Consider the following 20,162-nt stretch of genomic DNA (forward strand, 5'->3'; position numbering starts at 1 on the left):
TTTAAATTGTATACAGAGATAAATAATTGCTACTTGAAAATGTTTATTAATTAACGAACAAAGAACTTATTAATTACTTAAGTTTAGAAAAGACAATTAGTATTTATGAATAATGGATAAAATTGAAATAAATATATAAATTAAGATATTTTAACCCTCTTTACAATATACATGATAATTTGTTTAGAACTCGGAACTATTCAAAAACGATTGGCCATTTGTTCGTTATTTGTATTTCGTATTTATAAGTATAGAGTTTGATAGCAATATAAGATATTTTATATGTTTATATAAGTGTTCACTAGATGAAATTGTTACTTAGGTTTCTAAATTTGTTACTTATTTTTTTGTAATATTTATATAAGATTATTTGCTACTATTTTCTTGTTTACGAGAGAGTAATTATTTTAGAAATATTGTAGAATTTGAAATTCATTAAAAGAATATAATAATATCGAAAAAAGGTTCTAAACATTTATTGAGTACTACCATACAATAAAAATGAGTTGATACTGCAGGGAACTATTAATGTGTTTATTTTAAAAATAATGAGTTATTTTGCATAGCTATTATAAAGAATTAGGACATAGTTTGTAACGGCATCGCAGTATTATTATAATTATTATACATAAGCATCATTAGTTAAATCTTAACATTAACGCATTATTCTATACAGATATTTTGTCGGAAATGATATAATGTTAATCGAACAAATCAAGTTATTCAAACAATAACTGAAATCAAAAAATATATTAAGCTCAATGTTTTCAACTAATATATTGTATTGGTATAAATAAGATAAACGTGTTGTTTGAAAAATCATAAAAACAATAGTGTAATATATTATTTTTTTTTTTTTAAATAGACATTAATTTAGTGACCCTGAGATAGCGTTAATAATGCATGTTCCTAATTATTTACGTTCTACTTAGACTTGTTAAAAATTAGTTATCGCATAAATGGATAATTGTCGATCATAAACGTGGAATAATCGTGGCAGGTATTCTAAGCTAAAACGATTTACGACAATACAGTATTGATTATTATAAAATATTAAACAATATTATGATTAAATTGTAATAGGTTACGTTGGCCAAGTCAATACACGTAAAAACAAAAGTACAAGACTATTTTTTACACAAACTTTACAAAAAAAAGATATATGTAAATTATTTTTCTTATTAACTTTTTGTGTGTAATGTAAAATATTTATTAGTAGGTACACATAAAACGAAAAAAATACAGAAGTTAATAATAGTTTATTTATAGTAATAAATTGCTTTTTGATTTCAATAAGTATAGTACATAATTACATATAGGTACTATAGTAGGTACGGTACCTATCACTATTCACATTATCTGCTCCGTAAAGGACATCTTTTAATAATATCATATAATAATAAAAGCTTCAAGTTTTCTTTCACTCGATGTTATATTCTATATATACAGTCTAAAAAAGATAAATTTTATGTATAAACCTAAAAAAGGATCTCTCATAATATAGTCACATATTGCTTACAAATAAATTAAATATATACTCATAATATTACGTACGGCAGAGCATTATTATTTATTATAAAACAATCACATGGTCATGTAAGGTTAATCACACGGGGATAAATAATACTTTTTTCCGTACGGTTGCATAGGTTTTATTATCCGACCAGAAAAATTTACCGATGATGGTTAATCAAAAACTGAACTGAAAATAATATGATACTGGCGATACTGCAGCTTTTGACGGCACGTGGTAAATGATGGTCAAAAAAACAGTAGGTACTGTATCGTCACGTTACTTTGGATTTTGGTAACCAAACGCATTGACTCCACCAGTCACAATATTGCGTTCACTCCATATATATATATTATTAGGTAATTTTATTATTATATTACCTATTATTATTATTAGGTATTTTAATTACCTAGCCTATAGGCTCATAAAAATAGAATATTATAATTTTAATAAATAAATGAATTTATCGTCAATTCACGTAGGTATACATCTTTTTAGTCATCAAATATACTTTTCCGTATTATTATATGTACCTATCTGCTTATATTATTAATTATTATTAATATCAGTGTTTAAAATGAATAAATATACCCAATCATTAATATTTTTGTCGTTGTTGTTAAATCATAATAAAACACGTATGAAATTCATTTTTATTTTCAAAAACTGACATTTTTATGAATGGCGGAGTGGTGGAGAAAAAATGTCACCTGGGTTTGCATATTCTGGTAAAGATTTGTTGTGAATTTTTTGGCACCATTACTCGTTACAGTCGTACTTACCGCTTCATTGTGTTGTCAAAAGTACTTGCGCGGACGACGAAGATAAAATTGCGGTTGGTTGAAAATTCAACGGCTTGAGAAGGCATGTAAGATACCGTACAAATTATGTAGATTTAGACAGAGATAATAATTCTTGATTTCGACATATCTGTATACATATATTCATATTTTTTTGATGGGGCTCTAGGAGTTTCTTCGGGTGGAGAGCCGGAGAGGCTCTGTCGATACAATGATATGATGATATGACTTTTTTCCGTACAGAGGACAGTAAATGTTTTTTCCACTCGCTACAGCGTTCCAAAAAGTTACTGTCCAAATCATTTTTATATATACATGGTCGTTTTGTCTCGTATATCAAACAGCACTAACTGGTATATATATGGGTTAATACCAAGCTCCGTTACCCCAGCGGCCCAGCACTGCCATGTTTGAAACTGAATATAAAATGTATCCAGTATTATGTACTTTATTTTGATTTGATAAAAAATGGTCATTGGCAGTGCCACGGTATAACGTTACCGCAGCACAGACACGGGGAAATCGCGTTTTCTCGTGTTCGGGGAGGTGTAGAAAATTTTATTTTGGTTGTACAAAATTGTACAAAATAAAGTACATAATACTGGATAATTTGTATACTCAGTTTCAAACATGGCAGTGCTGGGGTAACGGACCTGTAATACCGCGCTGTCTTATGACACAGCTTGGCGAATATAGCGAGAACAGCAATAAGAACAATTCGTTATTGATTACCGTGTGTCGGTAGATGCAATTTCAGAGGCGTGACAACAATACTACGAGTGACTCATATGTCAAATGGAAATTTTAATTTTGGTTGCAATACAGTCCGCTGCTAAAATAACTCAATTTCAATATGCGCGTCTACTATCTATTATCGCCCAAAGCAAACACAAAAATACTGTCAAAATTAAACATTAATGTAAAACCAAGTATACTCCGCTTAGAATTTTTATAAAATAGATATTTTTCAATAGTAATTTCAATATTATAGACATTTCTGGAGTCGCAAACGTGTTGTGCGTGTGAGTGCGGAAAGGGTAGGTTAGGTGACTGAAAACTTATATGTTTTGTGACTCTCAGCTTAACACACTGACTGTACCCGATGATCACGGATTTTTAAAGTGGACCATATCACAAATTTTCTTCGGATATAAGAATTTATTAAGTTTCTATAATATTAAATAATTTATTTTCACATATGGCTGCAGACACAGTTGACACTCACACGTACACGGTTTGACACACACTAAAGTTATTTAAACATATCATAAACCCAGCACGTGGGAAAAATACGATATAAGAAATATACAGATAATAAATAATAGGTAATAATAATAATAATAATAATAATAATAATAATAATAATATCGATATTATTGTTAATACGAGCGTCAACAATACCTATAGGTTCCGTGCCGTATAATTTTTGCATTTCGGCTCCAATAAAAAAAGGTGTCAAAAGCAGCGTTCCATCGTAGATTATTTTTGTCATGACGTGCTTAAAATTCTAAAGTGCAGGTAATATAATAGTAGGTACTCGTGTAAGCCACTCGACAGTTCGAGAACCCTTTGAACACGGATGACATCCCTATTATGGCGACGTTGTATTGTCTTATTGTTGAATTTACTTAAAATATAATATAATGTAATATAATATATATTGCTATATTATTTAAGCATACTATAAAGTATTGCAAATACATATTACAAAAATATTATCTTTATTAAATCGATAAATACTAATAGGCGGTTAAAAAATTAATAACGTAGATAGATACACTTAAACTATTTGATATTTTATTTTTAAATATTTCTTATATTTGTTATAATATTTATGACTATTTTGGGGTTCGTATGAATAAATACTAAATTTTGTTTAAATAACTTATGCGTTCCTTTGTATCAAGTATATAATTACACGTAGGAACCACATCCTTGGAAATTAAAAAAATACCACGATAATAATTAAAATACCATTTAAATTAAATAATATTGTATGTTTCTGGGCTGTATATTTGGTCCATTTAAATGATTTTAAAATGAAAATTATGAATTGTCTAGTTTTATACTTTTGCAGTTTTGTATTTGTATATGTGTACTATGTAGTATAGTGTAGTATATTTTGATAATTTACGCTAGAGAACAGTCCATAATAAAGAGCTATTTGTATACTCAAAACTCAACCAATATAGAAAAAAAATATCCATAAATATTGTACGTATCGATCATGTTATACGCTTATGCAAACGGCGGTAACGTTCGTGTACAATTTAAAGATTCTCTTCATAATTTTCTTCGATTTTAATGTAAGTAATTTGAAATTTATATTTATGGCTTATACCATTACTCGTTAGGGACTAGGTATCGACTTTTTTACAACACTAAAAAATGCCTTCTATAAGAAACTACGTTTTTAAATTGATGACCCACTGACTTTTCGTGTACGGATAATTTTTAAAGTAGGTACTTTTATCAATGTTAACAATTGTGACGTACCTGTGTTATATAAAATAATACGAAATAGTGAAAAATAATTAGACGCTTGCAGTCATTTTTCCTTCATTGGCTTCAGAGTTCAGATATTATAAATTGTTTTGCACTAGTTTTTCTAAATTAAAAGAAAATTATGTTTAGTTGGCGTCAGAACGAATTCATATATAATACGGTTGCGTTTTTAATCACACTACAGTACTACACCCACCCTAAGTATGCACGCACGTCAATGACATTTCTCTTTCGTTTTTCATCCACTCTTGTCTATGCGACGTGTTTAAGGGCTTCAATTATTATTTCATTTAGTTGACACTTTGTTTCATGTTTTTACGCCAAAAAATAATTTATTCAGCTCGGTCACACGTAGGTGCAGGTAAGTATTCAGTTAATTTGTATAATAATCATATAATGTACACAGTGCCTACATGTACCTAAACTCTAAAGGTACGAGTATAATATAATATATAGGTAGGTATGTACTTATAATGGCGCGCTCGTGACATCTATTATTTGAAGTAAAATATAAACGCATAAAGTAGAGTATTATTGTATATATACATAAAGTGTAAGTAAATTATGAATATTAAACAGCACCATTGTATAATGCACATAATATTAAACGAGTATTATTGTATTTGTTATTATAATAACACAGTTTATAATATATACCAAAATAAATTTATTCATTTGAATTTGTTCTCTTGGAGTTACGTTGTTGTATAATTAAAAAAAAAATGGGTTTTAATGATTTTTGTGGTTTTAGTAGTTACGTAGTCAGGAAAGTGGACCTTGAATAATATTTTCAGGTCACATTGAAACAACAATTGCATATTTTATAACGGAAAGAAATCAGATTTGAAAAGAGTCCGAATATTTTTGTTGAAATTTTTATTTGTTTCTACAAGATTACAATAAATCGATTTCCACAAAATAATAGGTGGAAAAGGTTGGTAGGTGTATGCTGCTGTAAATGGTAAATGTCAAAATTACTTTAAACTGAATAAAAACTATAATCATGTTTGAATCGGATGGAGAATAATTTATTAAAAGCAAGTTTTGTTAACGTAAGAAAAGAAATACGTTATAGTGAAAATTCGAAGGAAAGTCGAATTACGGGCGAGGAATAATAATATAAAAAAGAAATTTAATGTTTACAATTATAAAAATTGTAGGTCGTAAGTTTACTGAATAATTGTATATTATACTAATAGGCACATCCGTGGGATAATATCTCGCTCGGAGAAAGATAGAAATGTCTAATCATTTATACTATATTAATTATTATAGTATGGACATCGCAATCAATGTCGTGGATTAGTGCGATATTCACGAGCATAACAATAATACAGACTTAGAGGTCTGGAAATTCCAGAGGGAAGCAACAACAGGACGTGGGGGCCCTTGAATAATATATACTCTTTCTGACGGCGAACGAGAAACGTGGACAGAAATCGGGGAACAGTTTCAGAATTCGGGGGGAAGCCGTGAGCCGGAAGAGAAAATTAAAAAATATACGGATATCCTTCATGACAATAGTAATACATTTCAGTGCGACATTATAACGCCCAACACCAACCCAACCGGCGGCGGTGAACCTATACGATTATATAATGGTCATTGAGTATATCTAATAATATTATGTCGGTGCACAAACACCCGGTTAGTGTGATGTCTATTATAGCAGACCGTCAGTTTAGTCGAGCGAAGGCTGCGTTCACGACTCGCCGTGGTGTCGCGTGAGATGAATATAATCAATATTGTTCTGCGATATTACAATACACTCGACTTGTCGGTAACGAGTTACCAACATGACGTAACCTATGCGCGTATTTAACACACGAAATACGACGCTCAAGTGCGCCACACGAGTTATGACTTATGAACGTACGTACCTTCGCGGTGTATATAGTGCGATGTTATATTTACGAGGAAAAAATTCACGGTGCACAATAAAACACTTTTAAACAGATCAGGTTACGGAAAGTTATCGTTTAATCGCAACAAGAGAATGATATCAACAAGAAAACACAAATATTTCTATAATTTTCATTAAAAAAAAAAATATATATATATATAAATCGATTTAGATAAAATTTGACCATTGTTTTTAAAAAACAGTCACACAAGCGTATTGCACATTACATCATGACTTGTCGCATTAAGTTGTCGATATCGATTGTAATAACATAACTATTTAATAAACACTTAAGAATTTTGAATTCTATGTATTTGATATAAATACATACATCTAGGTATATAAGGTTTAGATAAGAGTACATGGCACTATGATAAGATTTTCACTACAGGAGTAGATAATTTATTATTAGGTAGATGAATGAAATGGAGAGGAGAAAAAAAACGTTAAATATGTTTAACAAATAATGTTTATTTGTACACATAAATTAAACAATGTTTAAACACTAAACATTCAAATAATTTTGTAATACAAAAATAAATAAAACAATATTTTATCGTATGTTCGTTTCATAAAAAAAGTTTAAGTCTCTAAAAATGTATATTATATTAAATAATAAATATATTATAATAATGAATTAACGCATCTTTGACAAACGTACTTAAGCCACAAAAATGTTTTAGTTTTTCTTTAAAACAGAAATAATATACGTCGAATTAAAAAAAAAATAAAATAAAATCATACTTCATACATGTTTTGATAATAATATACTAAATAATTTCATAAAATATGGAATGTGTTGTTAATTCATTAACTATAGGTTTACAGCTGGTAGTAATAATAGTAATAAGTAATAACTAATAATATCTATTGCTTTTATTTTATTCTTTTAATTGACAATATAAATATATAAATGTACTACATTTTTTTTTTTTTTTTTAGAGTGATTTGAGCTCAAAACACAATTATAAATCTATATTTTATAATTTAAATAAATCTAGAAATAAATAACATGTCATCCAAGAATCTATATATTGTTTTAATAAATAATAATGTCCTAACAAAAAAATCATATAGTTTAATATATTGGTAACTAAATTTAATACAAAAAAAAATAATAATAATAAAATCACAAAGTTTGCCCGCCTGATTGGAAAAAAAACGACATCGATTTTAAAGTCGATTTCAGTAAGTATTTGTGTTAATAATATATTTACTTGGTAAAAAAACGATTTTTACGCGAGGCTTTTCAATATTGATATTATTATGTTATATAATAATATCAAATCACAATAAAAGATTGATTAAAAAAAAAAAAAAAAAAAAAAATCAAAAACAGTCTAATCGTTATAAAAATTGTATCGATAATAAACTTATAATAACCCACCCCTCATTGTAGGCGTGTGTATATATATTTCAGTTTTCCGAATATCGATCATATTATTATGTTGTACAAACTCACGATGGGATGGCTTTTTGCGAATGAATGACTATTTATTTTTTTTGATATTAGTAAAAAAAATCGTCCTTTCGTCGCGGTTATTATATTTTATTTTAAATTTGCGATAACTCGATGCATAATTTTTAAATAATCATTTATTTTTCGGTTTCACGATCCGTTAGATTACACAATATGTAAATGGAATCATAAGTGGTTTTACTTATAACGGATAGGAAAAACGAAAAATATAGGTACCAAGTATACTGCAATGTAAAAATCGTTTAAAAAAAACACTTAAAAACGTCGTTTGTTCACCGATCCATTAAACGGTATACATAGTGTTATAATTACGTATTTTACACCTACATAATAATAATAATAATAATAATAATAATATTAAAAACGTTAATCTAAACACACACACACACACACACACAACACCTTCACAGACTTGAAGGCCTCCCCCTATATAAAAATGTGGCTTAAGCGTATCGACATATATTATAGGTATATATAGTATTATAGTGTAATAATGTATTAAATTGTAAGTACAATAACGAGTGCCCAACTATAATTATATAATATATATATATTTATTATATACGTATCATACTATTAAATTCTTAAGTCGAATAAAAAATTTGAATGGTTTGTGAGGAGGGATTGACCTGATCAATAAAAAACGGAATTTGATCTATAGATATTATAAACGCGTATCGTGGTGTAAACATTATCAAACAACTGCAGGAGGGAGGGGATGCTCTGTCACTATCACAGCACGAATAATAATAATAATAATAATTTAATATAAAAAATTGGAACTTCACCTACTCTCCGGAATGTGGAAACGCAATAAGACGGCCTTCGTCGATATCATTTTTGTAATCGTATTTTTTAAGTTTATGTATATATATAGTTAATATTATATAAATTTAAAAAAAAGTCATTTTTATTTTATTAATTATTGTCCGAAATATTTTAGCACCATTATATAATAACACTTTAGAACAGTGCAGTCTAACGCGTTTTTAAAATGGTCTATGCACATTTACAAATTATAAAGTTAAAAAGTTGTAATGATAAAAACGTAAATTTTATTGTAAAATATTAAAAGAGGTACGCGCATGAATATAAGCTTGCGAATTTTATATTTTGTAATTTCCGAAAACGTTCCGAAGAAAAATTGATGTATAATATTATTATTATAATATATATATATATATGTATATATATACGCCGATTTTCTTTTATAGTTAATACATAATAAAATGTTATTATTTTTCCTGACGTTTAGATGGCCATCGGCAGTGGTTTTAGATGCGCTATCGAGCTCATCCTTCTTACTTGCCTGACTGGGCCTTTGCCTACACCGGTCAAGTTGCGTTCGATGTCTTCTAAGCTCTTACCCTGAGTCTCGGGTACGCAGAATATGATGAATATCAGGCCCATCAGACAGATGCCTCCAAACATCCAAAAGGTGCCGTCTGTGCCGAAGACGCGCAATAAGTCGGCGAACGTTTTGGTGACTAAGAATGTGCAGGCCCAGTTGAAAGCTGTCGCCAACGAAGCAGCCGTGCCTCGGATTTTGGCTGAAATTAGAACATGATTTGATCGGTTCAATTATTTATTAAATACATATAGACATAACTATATATTGGTATTGGGCGCGCGGGTGTGAAAAAAGGACGCTCTAGCGAAAATTTCATAAAAATATAGTAATAGACTTTTTTTTATCAGTTATTTAGGAGGTCTATTTGGTTCAAAATTAAAAAAAAAAATAGGTTTGATATTAAGTACACTTTATATGGTCAAAGCTTTACTTAATCTCCGAAAAATAGACAGGAACCAAGGCCTACACATAAAAATTTAAAACCTAACTGATAAGTAGTAGGTTATCATAATTATAATATAATATCGCACTCATGCTTAGTTGAGTTTTATAATCAATTATTATATTTACCTGGCAAAATTTCACCCATCATCAACCACGGAATTGGTCCGAAGCCGATAGCAAACCCGATGATGAAAAACACGAAACTGACCAAAGGCAACCATCCGTATTGAGACACGTCGTAACCATTGTTTTTATAGTTGAAGAACGTTCCGAGAGTGATGAGTGTGATCGCCATCGTAGTGCTGGAAGCGTATAGTAAGATCTTGCGACCGAGCTTGTCGATGAGACCGGTTGCTATGAAAGTGGACAAGAAATTGACGATACCCACGATGATGGTGCATAAGTTTTCGTCGATGGTGCTTCCCGCTTCCTAAATAATAACAATAAAAAAAATTAATCGACATTTTTAGATGTGATAAATTAAGGGCCTTCGTTTATTTTTTTTTCATAACGATTGTCAATATATTTAACATGTATATGATATTTACTTTAAAAATTTTGACGGTGTAAAAAATGACTGCATTGATTCCGCTGAGCTGTTGGAATAACATGAGTCCCATAGATATAAGCAACGGTTTTGAGTACATCTTTGAGAACAAGCTTAGATATCCGGGCATTTCTTCGTTTTTGCCCATATGATTAGCTTTTTCGATCTCACTAAATTCTTGCGTTACGTCTGCGTCCTTTCCCCGGAGCCACTGAAGAGCTTTTTTGGCTTTCTTGCTTTTGTCTGAACACGCACAAACAAATAAAACACGGTTATTTAAGTATACAATCTCAATTTAAGATAATTCACATCTAGAATAACTTACTTCTGCTTATGTACCATTGCGGGGTTTCGGGGATGAGGAACATACACACCAAGAAAGGTATAGGGATACAAGCACCAAGGATAGCAAGCATCTGCCAGTTAAGGTATTTGCCAGCAATGAAACATAGCAAAATTCCGCTGTTTCCGAGAGTGGTGGGCAAAAGTCCCAACGTTCCTCTAACTTGAGGTTGTACAGTTTCTCCTAAGTATACAGGAAGACCTAATGAAGCCACTCCTACACAGAATCCGGCTATCGCCCGACCAGCCATTACCATTTGCACGTTAACAGCCATCGCTATCAGAATAAAGGCTAAAAATAAACAAAAACACAATAAACGTTAATATTGCTAAAGACGACTTAAAAAAAATATTTGTTTTATATGTATAACAAATAGAAAATTATTTGAATAGACAAGTACTCAGATTAAGATGTGCATTAGTAATATGCACATAATCAAAAAGTAGGTTAATACTGACAAAAAACACAAGTAGGTACTAGGCCTAGACCTAAATACCAAATTTATTACGAAATTAATGTTTACGATTATCGAATTTAAACGGAGTTTTCTATTGTTTAGTTTAGTGTTTACTTACAAATAATAAAAGGTATTCCGGTAGCGAGTATTGTGGTTTTTCTACCAATGGACTCAATAAGGGGCCCACCGGCCATGCCACCGATGAGTGCTGCCAGTGGCATGAGACTGCCGATCCATGAACCCTGTAATAAAAATGTTAGCAATTAATATATTAGTAACGCACATTTCAAATGCCGACAAAAATGGGTAGGTACTTACTTCTTCCTCGGTTACGGTCAGCGGACTGCCTGGTCTGTTCATGGACGGTAAGGCAGGTGACGTGTAAGCGGACGCGAATCCAACTACCATTGAGCATAATGATACTGTTAGCGAAGCAAGGATCTATATGAACAAATGGGTAATATTTGCAAGTTAGACAAAGTAAAAATATTGAATTGTACGTTATACGAATCGAATGACTAAAAATTGTCATGCCTACTAAGCCCCAAATATAATTTTCATCATGTTTTTTCGGTTTTCCTAACGTTTTGCAATTGGCGAATATGTCTTGCCGCTATAAAGTTCTTTTTCAAATAAACATAGCGTTCCCTTCCCACACCCCTCAATTATATTATTATATCGTGTTAGTAAATTATCGATCGTAATGGATTAACTCTGGATATTTTTAATCGTATTTTAGAGTACCTACTATTTTTATTTGCACTAAATTACAAAACTATATTATCTCTCGTAGTAAACTTAATGATTATATATTATTATATACTTGTGTATATTTTCAAGTACAAACGATTCAAGTATGAGTAAAAAACGTACACAAATAATTAACGTTTTATAACACGTGCAGAGTACGTATCGTTTTAAATAGTAAAAAGTCAATAGACAAGGTTATTATGTGGTGGATGAAAATATTCGATGAAAATATAGTTTAAGTTTAAATATAGCTCCAGCTGCTAGCTATAGTAATGATGTATGATTTCGTTACGTACCATTATATTCAAAATATGTTTTGAAGTTTTTTACGGACGAATCAGATATATATTAATACATAGTATAAAATGAGGTAGGTATACCCCTTATATACTAAATACTAAAAATATACTATTTCATTGTCAAACGAATGATAATCGAATTTAATATAATGATGTGTTCTTAGAATGTATTTCGTCGATAGCCGAATGGAGTGCTTATTATAGTCGTATTGTGTAGGCATATATAGAAGATAGAACGGACGAAATTGCGGAGTTTTAATGGCGAATTAGTTGGGTGTTTGTGAGCTACGACGGGTCTGACTTTGCTGATATTTCGAGGTCTTAGTTGATGTTCAGGATCTTTCGGGTTATTAGGCTTCAAGTATTATTGCTGTTGTTATGCCTACAATAATGTAACCTCGTGTCTTTCACTATCCTGTGCGAGACAATCGGACTTTGATTTGAAGAGCGGAAAACATACTATATGACATTAAAGTGCGTCGTCCATAATAATGGCCCGACCGGTCTGGTTGCCGGAAGCCCAAAACACTATGGAGTTTACGATATTCGGCCTTGCAGTTATTACTGCGATAATCGTACATGTGTATAACGACAGAGCAGGAGTTCCATGCGTGTTAGCCCTCTGAATCGTGATCACGGCAGATCATCGAATCGAGTGTGCTTGGGATTCCCAACAATAGGTGTCAGATACAACCTATCGTTATAATAGTATTAAAGTCATATTATACTGGCCTCGGTATTGGCTTCGAGTCAAAACACGAATTGTTCTTTTAGTTTTATCCGCACAAAATCTACCATATACGAGTACTATATAGAATAATATAGACAGCTGGAAAATATGAATAAGAGGACACTCTTAGAATGTTTTAATTAATTCATAAAAATAAAATAATACGATGCAAGTTATTCGAAACGCGTGCGATTTGATATTATAATACTATGTTACTTTGCAGACATAAAAATGTTTATGATCTCTGACCGTAAATAACGAATTTCATTCATCTCGTTTATTATAGTTAACACCGTCAAAACGATCGTTATTTTTTTTTCCGTAGTACGGGCTTATAATATAATATATTATTATTGTTATATTCGTATACATAAGAAATGATCCTTTTCTACAGATAGGCCATGACGCAGTCGTGTTATTTTTAAAATAAAACACAAAAGTTTGGGTACCAAAATACATGATGTGCGCCTAGACCGTATTACAAGTATATTGATGTTTATTCGAAAGTTGAAATCTAAACCCATTTAATCATAAATCAAATTTTTTTGTTGTTCGTGTTTATACAGTCAAGACGTTTACCTCTTTACATTCATCGAGGGTATTTATTTTATCTATTAGGCCACGTGAAAATGAAATGAACGCAGAATGTAAAATAGCAATGTATATTATTATAATATATCAAATGTTTTACTGAAACACCCATATGGTGATTTTGACATTAAACCGCCAATGACGTTTGTTTTCGTTGGGTGTTTATACAGAATGATGGCCAGAAGGATAACTCAATATACCTGCTCCTAAAATATAACACTATCTATATTGTTTTCGACAAATGAAACAGATACGATAACATTTTCATTAGTCTCGTACTTATGCGTGTGTGGACCTACATTCTACAAGTTAATTAAATTTTCTCTTTCATCAAAGTTTGTTTTCGCATTGTTAACGTCCACTCTAGGTCCATAATACTTATATTATACTATATAACATAATATTATATTATGCTGTACCTGTAGGTATAAGTATTATCGTGGTTGGCATTCAAAATGTATACACTTTTAACGAAAGAGTATGTATGTGTACCTACATTTAATTTAAGTATATAATATATATTATTCTATACAGGATGTTAATGAAACCAATTGTATTCAACTGTGATTCCTAAACCGCCCTTCGACACGTCTCCTTCGAAGGTCTCGATGATGCCAAAGTGACTTTTATTAAAGATAGATCATGACGATGTATTCGGTCGTGCGCGTGCATATAATATATATATATATATATATCAATCGTTGGGTAATAATGACGAACGCGTTAATTAATTAATAATAATTAACAATTCGATCGATAGCACATATACACCGAGAGGATTTATCGACCTCGATGCGTACGATGGCGACAACGAAATAATAAATAATATACAACAAAACGTAAACAAAAATGCTCATTCGAAACTCAGGCCGCCGCGAAATACGGTTCAAATGCGCGCTGTATAGAAGCTTCAGGTGTTATATATATTATAATTCATAATAGGTACATACGTGTTTTTGCTGGCATTGAATCGTTATTGTGATGGTCAGCGGTGGCGATGAAAGGAACCGAATGACGATGACGAACTTATACGTCGTCTCGGACTTGTGGGGGGCGGGGGGGGCGTCCGTTATTGTAATAATGGATATTATAGAATTTACGATATAATGAAACGGACGTACGAAATCTGCCGAAGAAGTCGTACCTGTATAATATAATATGTATCCACAAAGGTGTTAACATGTGAACTCAAATTTACGCCGCCCACGCTCGGTCGTGTCCGAGTACAATAATAATGCGATTGCGGTGTGTGACGAGGTATAGTCGAGACTTTAGATACATTCGTTAGACGATTGTTTTTAATATTCTGTTCGTTATGGAAAAGAGTTTTTCGTATATCATTATTGTTTATATAATATAAATTGTGGGCGTCGGGAATTCTTTTTTTTGTTTTTACCGGAACAATACTGATTGCGAACGAAAAGAATAACGACGGGTGAAAAATATTATCGCAAACATAACGCACGTTTAGTATATAGGATACATATTTTATATTATAAACTCGTACACAGGTATTAGGTTAGCTAAAATATAGGTCTGAACTCGTGCGACGCTGTATCACAATAGAATAATTAAATCGGTATAATCTTCGCTGCATTCAGTCGTCGTCTAACTACGTATAGTTGACTGAATATTCATAAAAAAACTAACCTAGAAAACAGTGTGATGGGGTGCTGATTTGAGAGGGGTAAAGGGTGTTGGTATTGAGTTAATTTTTCAAATGATCGATTTGAATCGTGAATAAAAAACAATATTTATTTGCGATTATAAATTTTAAATTATTTCCATAATACATTATACATATACACTATATCTATATTGACAACACATCGCGCATCGTAGTTCACCAACACAATTTTAACTAGGTACTTGTTTGCGTTTGCGGGTCCAGCTCGTCGCGGTTATTAAATTCAACTCGTTAAAAATAAACTAAACAAAACAAAAGTGCTTAGATTCGGCTTTGTCTTCCGTTTGTCACGCGACACGCTAGCCATTTTAAATATACATGATAAAAAAAGCTCAATGAATCGTATTATATGTAGAGACAGGTAAGTGGCTATGGGCAACATTAAGTTCAAATACGTATGTATCGTAATAATCTGTACCTTAATTTATACTAATATTAATCTCAGTGACAGATAATGTATGATTCAAAATTGGTATTACTTCGATGTAATATGCTCAAACGGCCTTCATCCACAAAGTTTAACGAATTTCTAATATACATTCAAATATTTCAACTAGTGTTGCAATGTTTTGAAAATATCTTTAACTACAAATAAATCCGCACTATTGCCTGTACATCACCTATTATATGTATAGTTGACGAAGAGCGATACGTTTGATTCGTTTATCGTATTTCCAATTAAATTTTCACTACATTCACCAATCACACACTCTAATAAATCATGATCGTACGGCTATAATGCGAGTGGGTATTACATGATATTGCAGTATTATAAGCGCCTCTGAAGTCAACCACAAGTATACAGTTTCCTGATGGATAATGGATACGTTATCGGTAATTTACTACGATTTATGAGAAAACGGAGAATTTTCTTGGGAAAAACTCTTCGTCGTTGTGATCGGTACCTATACTGTCGACAGTCCGTTTTCACGTGACCGCGGGATACGCGTCGCGCACGCCGCAGGGTGTACCGGCATGGACCAAAAAAGGTATACGAACTCACACTCTGTCAGGGCCAACCCACCGCCGTTATTCGGTCACACTGCTACGGGAAAGCGCATTACGAATCGTGTATATATATATTTTACACGATCCCCTGCACAGCGTCGAAAACAACGGCACGAAACCGACACGGGGGTAGAGGTACGAATATAATATATATATACTTTAATATAGCGCATATGTTGGCTGCATTAAATACGTTATTTATATAAATATATATATATAAGTAGTAAGTATGCGAACTAGTGCGGAAAAAATAGTAGTTCGTACATTACTATAGGACCCGCGGTGCATGCAGCTGCAGATTTTCGAGAGCTTAAACATTTCCGATATATATATAATATTGCGGCCTATCCAAAAAATTAATAAAGTTTAAAGTATAGGTTATGGTATTCAACTCGTACAACATATATATTTTACTACTCTAAAATACAACCAAATAATATACAAATCATAAAAATACGTATATCATTACGTGGCAGAAATGTATTTGTTTTTGTCCATTTATTAACGATAATAATGTATATTATAAATTTATTTTATTGTATAACTATATACTGTAACGTAGTTATAATAAAAATAGTTTTGGTCCAATATTTTATATACTATAGTACACCTATACACCAAATAATTAACGACAATACTTTTTTTTGTTACATTTTTATAGTTAAAAATGGTGTATGACCGCAATTATTATAGGTAGTCCACATAATGCCATTAAGGGCAGTCATTGCAGTTTCGACCTTTCAGCCAGACATAATAATAATATACAAAGTATAAAATCGAATAATCCGGAGGCGGCGAAATTCGTTCATATAACCGGAATAAACGCGTTTAATCTGCGAGCTGGCAACCGAACTCAAATTTCATAGCCACGCGTACGTTGTTATAATACGTTCTAAGTTATAACTTATAATAATATTGCCTACAGCTAGTCGTCATCACTATCGCACCCGTCAAATCACGAAATATTTTCCGCGACTTGTTTTTCAGTCATGTACCTATTGTACCTGCGTATAACGCGTACGATTCATTATTTTACACATTACACGCACAGGTTTTAGGCCTAGCTGGCGATTATTATTATATTGTTTTCAAAGCTGTTATTATTGTCTTACATTGTAAAATGTGTCCTAACATATCATATACACACATATTGTATTACAGAATATAGGTGCATGTACATTATATGGCTGTTTTTACTTGCAGAGCAGCAGAGACGGGATCAGTTTTCGATCAAAACGATTGAATACCATTACCTAATATTAATATGTATAGGTAGGTCGCGCGTGTGGAACACGAAAAACACTGTATTCGTAATAGTAATAAACTAATAAATAATATTAATAATAATAATAATAATAATTACTGTCGACAATCACGCTCCAAATTTATATGTATGTTAGTCACTAGCTACACATACCGATCTAGTGTACAGTTTACCTCGTGTAATGATTATAAACGATATAATATAACGATTAACGTCAAGCGTGTAATGGTTAAACGAATCGAGTCTCTAAAAACTCAGAACGGAAATGACAATAAACGCACTATATATTACATATTTTATTGATATGGTCGGCATACAAACATAAATATATTTTAGTATAATATACAATATACATATTATACATATAGGTAGACACGAGTTTGACGGAATCGTTCGATTGCACAGAGAAACAACAATATATCGCCGCCAAATGGGTTGGGCATAATATGCGAGCTATAAAGTCAATAAAGTTCAATTTATAGGTTGGTGTAGTTTTCAGAAAAAATATACGATTTAGCTACTATTAGAGGATATATATTGTAATAAAATCTCATCAAGAGTAGAGGGCTGAACGTGCCTACGCGTTTTCCATCTATTTGAGTTCGACTTGGCAGAATAATACACCGAAATCGATCCAAATAGCATAAACACAACACGACAAAGCGTTGTTTTGATTTTATAATACAAACAAAAATCGCGTGTTAACGATGATACCGGTGTCTGGTGTTTTTAAAAATACCATTTTCTGTCTGCTGCATTTGACGTCTCTCCAGATCAGCATAAACAGTTAATTATTTTTGAACGCAGAAAAATGTAATTTTTTGGTTTTCGGATTTTTGAATTGTGTGGGATCGCAAACAACACTGATAAAACAAGTGACGAAAAAGTGGCGAAAATCGACTGTCTGGTATAGTCTACTTAAAATGATATGGCTGTATTAATACTATTGAAACACCTAATCGCGGTGATGACAGTAATTCGAACATTCCAAAGACTATATTTAATGTTTTAAATAGAACAAAATAATAATATAATAACTCCAGTTGCAAAAAAGTTCGTTATAGGCGCAAATCAGTGATATTAAGTATTAAATATTAAATACCCCAAATTTTTGAACTGTACATATAATACCAAGAATTTCATAATATAGTAAAATATATTTATTTTATTTATTATTTATCATAATATATCATCTTAAAAAATCTATTTTTTTGTATATAGAATGGTATACCTTGAAATTTGCAGTTGTTAAATTCAAAAATCAGAATATTTTTAATTTGTTTTTAAGATACCGAGGTATGAAACAATAGGTAACTATTTATGTAACCGTAATAATGTTAAGTTTATAATTTTTTTTTGTTATTGATGAGCACGTTTTAAGGTTAAGATATGAGTCTTTAAGGGCTTGCAAATGTTGATCGCCACTAACCAAACAATCTTACCCTTATTAATATTTATAATAATTTAAGCTTTGTCGCGGACGATAGAATCCCTAACCTAATAGGTGTGCGTATGACATCGACATCTATTACGGACACTCGGGAACTGTATAAAACACGAGATAAAAGGTAATAATATAATACATTACGATTATACCATTCGACCCCGTGGATCGAGATATTATTATTATTATTATTATTATTATTATCATTATGCGGTCGCGCGGTATACCTGCGAAGCGTTTAATTTCGACTTGGCCTGGTTTTCCTGTCTGACCACCCGTATGTGCCGATGGGTGTCGGTCCTGAGCAAAACCATGGTTTCGGCGCGTCTCGGGGTCGGTGGTGTGTAGCAGGCGTCGGGCACGCGGTAACGTCGGCGGTCGTTGTTGTTGAGCAGCGACGACGAAGACGACGAAGACGGTGCTGGTGAAGCGGTATCGGCTGCGGTGTAACAGGTAACGGTCGAGTCGAAGCTGACGACAGCGTGCGAGCGTGTGAGTTGGCGTCGCCTCCGATTCTGAAGCGCTTGTGATCGGAGTGGCGTGCGTGCGGCCGTACTAGTTAAAGTTGAAATGGTGCGGCGGGCCGCGGTGCCGTCAACGTCCGCCACCGCCACGGCCGCCGCCACCGTGAGCAGCGACCGCCGCCGCAGCGGCCGCCTCCGCCGCTGCGGACTCCTTCGCTGCCGCGGACTCCTCCGCCGCTGTTGCCTTCGACGCCGCGGACTCTTCCGCCGCCTCTGCCGCCTTCACGACGTGACCTCCAGATCGCCGCCACCACCGCGGCCGCGGACCGAGGAGCACCGTCACCATCACCGCCGACACCACCGCCGCCGTTCGCTCGCCGTAGTGGTGATGCGTCGGATGCGACCTTTTCTCTATACGTATATCCTCTTCCCGGTTTTCAAACCGAAAAAACCACTGCCGGCGCCGAAGAGCTGGGCCGCTTCCGGTTTATTATTGCAGCTATTATATTCCCCTACAGCAGTGGCCAAGATCGCATGTACCTGTTGTTATTATTATTATATAATCGCGCCGACAGTGTGTGA

At 32.6% G+C, this 20,162-nt stretch overlaps 1 protein-coding gene across 7 annotated transcripts in view; it reads right to left on the minus strand.

Annotated features, from left to right (window-relative positions):
- Positions 1 to 7,172: 7,172 nt before the first annotated feature.
- The window catches only part of LOC132930870 (facilitated trehalose transporter Tret1-like), a 59,248-nt gene continuing 46,258 nt past the window's right edge, over positions 7,173 to 20,162 (minus strand). For 6 of the 7 annotated variants that reach the window (XM_060996967.1, XM_060996966.1, XM_060996965.1 and 3 more), the window contains 6 exons: positions 11,662 to 11,784; positions 11,462 to 11,585; positions 10,869 to 11,177; positions 10,545 to 10,786; positions 10,123 to 10,426; positions 7,173 to 9,751 (listed from right to left, as the gene is read on the minus strand). In XM_060996967.1, the coding sequence (XP_060852950.1) occupies positions 9,453 to 9,751; positions 10,123 to 10,426; positions 10,545 to 10,786; positions 10,869 to 11,177; positions 11,462 to 11,585; positions 11,662 to 11,784 (1,401 nt within the window). In that variant the 3' untranslated portion in view covers positions 7,173 to 9,452. Of the gene's footprint in view, positions 9,752 to 10,122; positions 10,427 to 10,544; positions 10,787 to 10,868; positions 11,178 to 11,461; positions 11,586 to 11,661; positions 11,785 to 19,343; positions 20,121 to 20,162 lie in introns of all 7 variants that reach the window. The other variant, XM_060996969.1, reaches the window with a different exon arrangement.

Source organism: Rhopalosiphum padi, chromosome 4 (genome assembly GCF_020882245.1).
Source record: "Rhopalosiphum padi isolate XX-2018 chromosome 4, ASM2088224v1, whole genome shotgun sequence".
NCBI lineage: Eukaryota > Metazoa > Arthropoda > Insecta > Hemiptera > Aphididae > Rhopalosiphum > Rhopalosiphum padi.